Source organism: Larus michahellis, chromosome 4, assembly GCF_964199755.1.
Source record: "Larus michahellis chromosome 4, bLarMic1.1, whole genome shotgun sequence".
Classification (NCBI taxonomy): domain Eukaryota; kingdom Metazoa; phylum Chordata; class Aves; order Charadriiformes; family Laridae; genus Larus; species Larus michahellis.
In genome coordinates this window covers 32,876,819-32,881,629 of record NC_133899.1, presented here as the reverse complement: position 1 = coordinate 32,881,629, position 4,811 = coordinate 32,876,819, and the positions used below count along the sequence as shown (strand labels likewise).

General features: G+C 59.4%; 1 protein-coding gene across 1 annotated transcript; it reads left to right on the top strand.

Moving 5' to 3' along the window:
- The first annotated feature begins 552 nt into the window (after window positions 1–552).
- LOC141743074 (inositol 1,4,5-trisphosphate receptor-interacting protein-like 1) lies at window positions 553–1,542 on the top strand. The gene has a single exon (XM_074586800.1). The coding sequence runs from the start codon at window positions 553–555 to the stop codon at window positions 1,540–1,542; it is 990 nt and encodes a 329-aa protein (XP_074442901.1).
- Window positions 1,543–4,811: the final 3,269 nt, after the last annotated feature.

Here is a 4,811-nt window from a genome sequence, read left to right as displayed (position 1 = left end):
CTCTGAACCTCCTGACTCAACGGGAGGCTCTCCCTCACAGTTCTGACTGACCCTGCCCTCCACGCAGTAAATGACCGATTGCACCTCGCCATCGAATCCTCTTAAAACACACTCACATTTACTACAAAAAGCTGTCACTGAGCCGGGGTGGGGGGTGCCCAAGGGTGGGGCTGGCTGCCGGCCTGTGATGCGCTCTGTCGCCTGGGACACCACAGGGGACGCATCACAATTTGGGGGGGTGGCTATAAAGGGCAGCAGCAGCAGCGCTGCCCCAGTACGGCCTGGGCTAGCGGTGAGTGGGCTGGCGGGGGGAGGCTGGGCTGGACCAGGGCCGGGGCAGAAATGCCGGCCCCCGCGGGGTGGGTTCTCACCCAGCATCGAGGGCCCAGCCACTGGCCCCTGGGCTGGGCACAGGCCTTGCTGCCTCCCCGCTGCCTCGTCCCCTCCCCTACCTGCCCCCATCTTCCTCCGGCTCCCATCCCCATTTCCCCCGCCGCCAGCTCCCTCCCTCCCAGTCCCACTGAACCCCTTCTCTCCCTGTTCCTACAGGCTATGGCTGCAACAAGAGTCCTCGCCTTGCTTGCGCAAAGCATCATCCAGCTCCCGCAGAGGGTTGGCAGTGAGCTGGACGACAGCAAGCACGAGCACGTGCAGCAGCTTATGGAGCAGCTGAGCCTGGAGACGACTCGGCTGCTGCAGGAGCTGGAGCGGGGCGCCTTTGCCTGGGGAGCCCTGCTCTTCGCTGCCTTACGGCAATGGCAGTTCTGGGCCATTGCAGGAGTGATGGTCCTGCTCTTCAGGCTCTGCTGCTGGCTCAGGAAAAGGAGCCAACAACCAAAGAAGGACACTTTGAGAGATGAGGCTGATAAGGAGGAGCCAGAAGAAATACCCAGTGTTGCCCTGGATCTGCGCTGGATTTTGGCCACACGCCTTCTGGACCTGTCAGAGTCCTTCACAATGGTGGAGGAGCTGGTGGACGAACTTCTCCGTATCTGCCAAAAACTCTCTTGGGACAGTTTCGTGCCACGACTGGGGCCAGTCATCGGGGTGAGCAGCACCTTACAAGGTTGGATTCCCTGTGAGGAGGAGGCCGTCTACCGCCTACTCGTGCCCCTGAAGCCCCCCCGGGGCCATGCCTTCCACCTGGAGATGGGCAGCGCCACCGAGGACACGCTGGCGAGGAAGGCCAGCCTCCGCGTAGACCTGCGGTGTACCTGCATGAAGGAGCCGCTGGCGGAGGACATGCTGTGCTTCCTCCACCACCCTGAGGAGGAGCTGAGGGAAAAACAGGGGCCCAGCCTCCTACACACCTTCTGCACTGGCCCCTACCTGGACATAGACACAACCGCACGCTGGCTCCAGATGCTGCTAAAAGATGCCTGGGCGGTTATGCCCCAGTCAAGACACTGCTGTCTAACGGTGCTGCCCTCCAAGCACTCCTGCAAGCTCCAGATGACGCACACTTCCAACAGAACCATCCTGATTGAGCTCATGTTTGGAGTGAAGCAGGGCGACTCGTACGCCTTCCTCAGCTGTGAGTAGGCAGAGGCCACTGTTACCAGCAGCAGGACGCGGCCATTGCCAGGAGCCTTCCGATAGAGACTCTCTCCCGTTACCCCCTGCACAGTGACCGCCCCCCCTCTTCCCAAATCCGTTCCCCCGGGGAGCTTCACCCTGTGCTTATTTATGTCAATAAATCACTTGTTTAACGCACAGACGCTGCCTCTGTGAGTGTCTGGGCATCACTTTGTTGGGGAACACAGGCACAGGGTGCTGACGGCTCAGCTGCCACAGAGCCAGGGAGCATTTTGCAGAAAAGCTGGTTCCCGTGTATGAAGCACACCAGCGACTGGTGAACTCCCTCTCCTCCTCTCGGTTTAAGCTGAGGCAACCCCTGGCCCACGGCAGCTTGCCATTCCTCTTCAGAGCTGATGTTCCGGCTCTGGTTGCACTGATTCCCTAGCTAAGGCTCCCCCTCCCGCGTTGGGGCAATGGGAATAATTTGTCACCCTCCACAGCTGGGCACATTGCCTGTGTGGCTCCGCAGGGAGGGAGCCTGACGTGGCTTCCTTGGGGGCCATACACAAAGCAAGCCCTGGGAGCGCCATAGCATTGCCCTCGGGTGACCCCAGCGAGGTGGGAATGACGCGGGCCGAGTGGGGAGCCCTTTGCACGGGGGACAAGTGCCACGACGGCAGAGCGGGGCCCTGGCGGCTCTGGCTCCTGTACCAGCATGAGACTCATGCTCTACACCCTCTCGTCACCTCATGCTCAGGTTCCCACCACTTGAACACAGGAGACTTAACACATGCAGCAAGGTTAAAGAAAGCTTTTGAGACGCCTCCAATTCCAGGCATGCACTGGCGAAGTCCGTGCCACGGTTTTGAGAAGCAGTGGCCTGGGGGCAGCTGTGTGGCAGGAGAGCTGCACTCATCCCTGCCTTTGGGACACCTCTAGTGGAAATCCAAGGATGGTCTGTGGGTGAAGATTTGCTAGACCTTCAGTAATTGCCACATCAAAAGAACTGCCTACGTTGAAAGAAGGCTAAAGAGGCCCAACGGATGCCCGGTGCCCATGAGCCCAAGGGACGCGGCTTTTCTGGGCTCTGCGAGGGCCGGGCTGTTACAAAACCGACTCTTACCTTTTCTCGCAGCAGGCCTAGTCAGGGACAGCTCGTGCTGTCTGTCTCTCCTGGCCCCGGGCTCTGAGCTGCCAATAGCCTGTCCTCCAAGCCTGAAGCAAGAGCAAAATGCCAGCTCCTCTCAGAAGCACCGCCCCAGGGTGTAGCGAGAGGTGCAGCGAGTCACTGAGTGTCTGCCCAAGCCATCGCTGCCCGTGGTACACTGCTGATGTGCCTTCTAGGGGAGCGGCCACCTTCACCACTGGCTTGGATCAACGAGCCACCCGAACCGGCAGTCTGTGCTGTCGCCGTGAAGCTCCGTGCTGGAACTCAGTCGCGTTGGGGGCAACTCGTCCCGCAGACGGGGTTCAGCCACTGAAAGCCGGCCACAGCGTGGGAGATACTGCTTCGCAAGGGTCTCTGCACAACACACACAGTTCCCTCCGCTGCCGGGAGATCTCAGGCTTGCGAGATAGCCTTGGCGTGTTTGAGGGCGTTTCTGTGCTCCTGACACCCTTGGGCTGTGCGTGGGAGGGACTGGCAGGTCGGCTCGGCTGGTGCCGGCTGTCCCCGTGGCAACTTGCAACCCTGGGAAGTGTTCAGAAACCTTCACAACTGGCCCGTGCCAAGCCAGGAGAGAGGCTGGGATGCAAAGTATAGACTTTCAAGAGTAATTCTTGATTCATGCGTATGAGGTCTCCCATTCAAATTGGCGCACCCTGAATGCGGTTATACACAAGGTTCTTCTGCCTTTCTCTGGTGGTGAGCTACAACATGGTTTGACGAATCCCTGCTAAACACACGCATACTACAATTTACAAAGCAGCTCTAATTCTGCAGCCATCACCATCCATCTCCTCCTGTCTTGATCTGAACCACCCTGGGGCAGGTCTGGCTACAGCTCCTTCTCTCTGATGCCAGACAAGGGGAGAGTTTCACAGAGGTGGTAGAGGGGCTAGGAGGCAGACATGAAAGTCCGGGACTGGAGAATCCAGGGCAGGGGATGGGACAGGATCTCAAGGAGCAAGCAAAGCATCCACGGGCCACAATGCCCCATTTTATGTTTGCTAAGGGTTTGGGGGTGCTTCTGTGATGGTGTGCTCCCCGCCGGGTGCCAACCGGACCTTTATCTCCCATGTCCCTGCCCAAGAGATAACCAGCCGTGGTGGTCACAGTGGGTGCACCTGGTCGCGATGGCGGCATCCAGGGCTCAAAGGTGGTTTCAGGGAGTCCGATAACAACACAATAGCCAAGGGCAAACTTGAGCAATGCCGGTACTGTGGCCAATGTGCAAATAGGACTAGAGCGCAAGCATCTTACCCCTGTAACTAGTCAACAGCCCAGGAGCTCTTGGAGCTCTCCTACATGGCAGCAGGCTACCTTGAGTAGGGACGCCTCTCAAGATTACTTCTCAAGATGCAGATTCCTTGCCACAACAGATCCTGGGTAAGTGACTAATAGCATGCTAAACTTTGAGATCGTAGCTAAGTCATGGAAAGGACTGATTGCGCAGGTATCGTCCTGTAGACATAAACCCTTGAGCAAGACTGGGACTAGCACTGGATCCAGCTGCCCCTGGACTCCTCTCTGAGAAGGAGTCTGGAAAGCAAGAGGGTCCTCTCTGAACCTCCTGACTCAACGGGAGGCTCTCCCTCACAGTTCTGACTGACCCTGCCCTCCATGCAGTAAATGACCGATTGCACCTCGCCATCGAATCCTCTTAAAACACACTCACATTTACTACAAAAAGCTGTCACTGAGCCGGGGTGGGGGGTGCCCAAGGGTGGGGCTGGCTGCGGGCCTGTGATGCGCTCTGTCGCCTGGGACACCACAGGGGACGCATCACAATTTGGGGGGGTGGCTATAAAGGGCAGCAGCAGCAGCGCTGCCCCAGTACGGCCTGGGCTAGCGGTGAGTGGGCTGGCGGGGGGAGGCTGGGCTGGACCAGGGCCGGGGCAGAAATGCCGGCCCCCGCGGGGTGGGTTCTCACCCAGCATCGAGGGCCCAGCCACTGGCCCCTCTGCTGGGCACAGGCCTTGCTGCCTCCCCGCTGCCTCATCCCCTCCCCTACCTGCCCCCAGCTCCCTGCGGCTCCCGTCCCGGCTCCCCCCGACGCCAGCTCCCTCCCTCCCTCCCTCCCAGCCCCACTGAACCCCTTCTCTCCCTACTCCTACAGGCTATGGCTGCAAAA

Coding starts and splice junctions, on each gene's coding strand:
- LOC141743074 (XM_074586800.1), top strand. CDS start 553: ATGGCTGCAACAAGAGTCCTCGCCTTGCTTGCGCAAAGCATCATCCAG.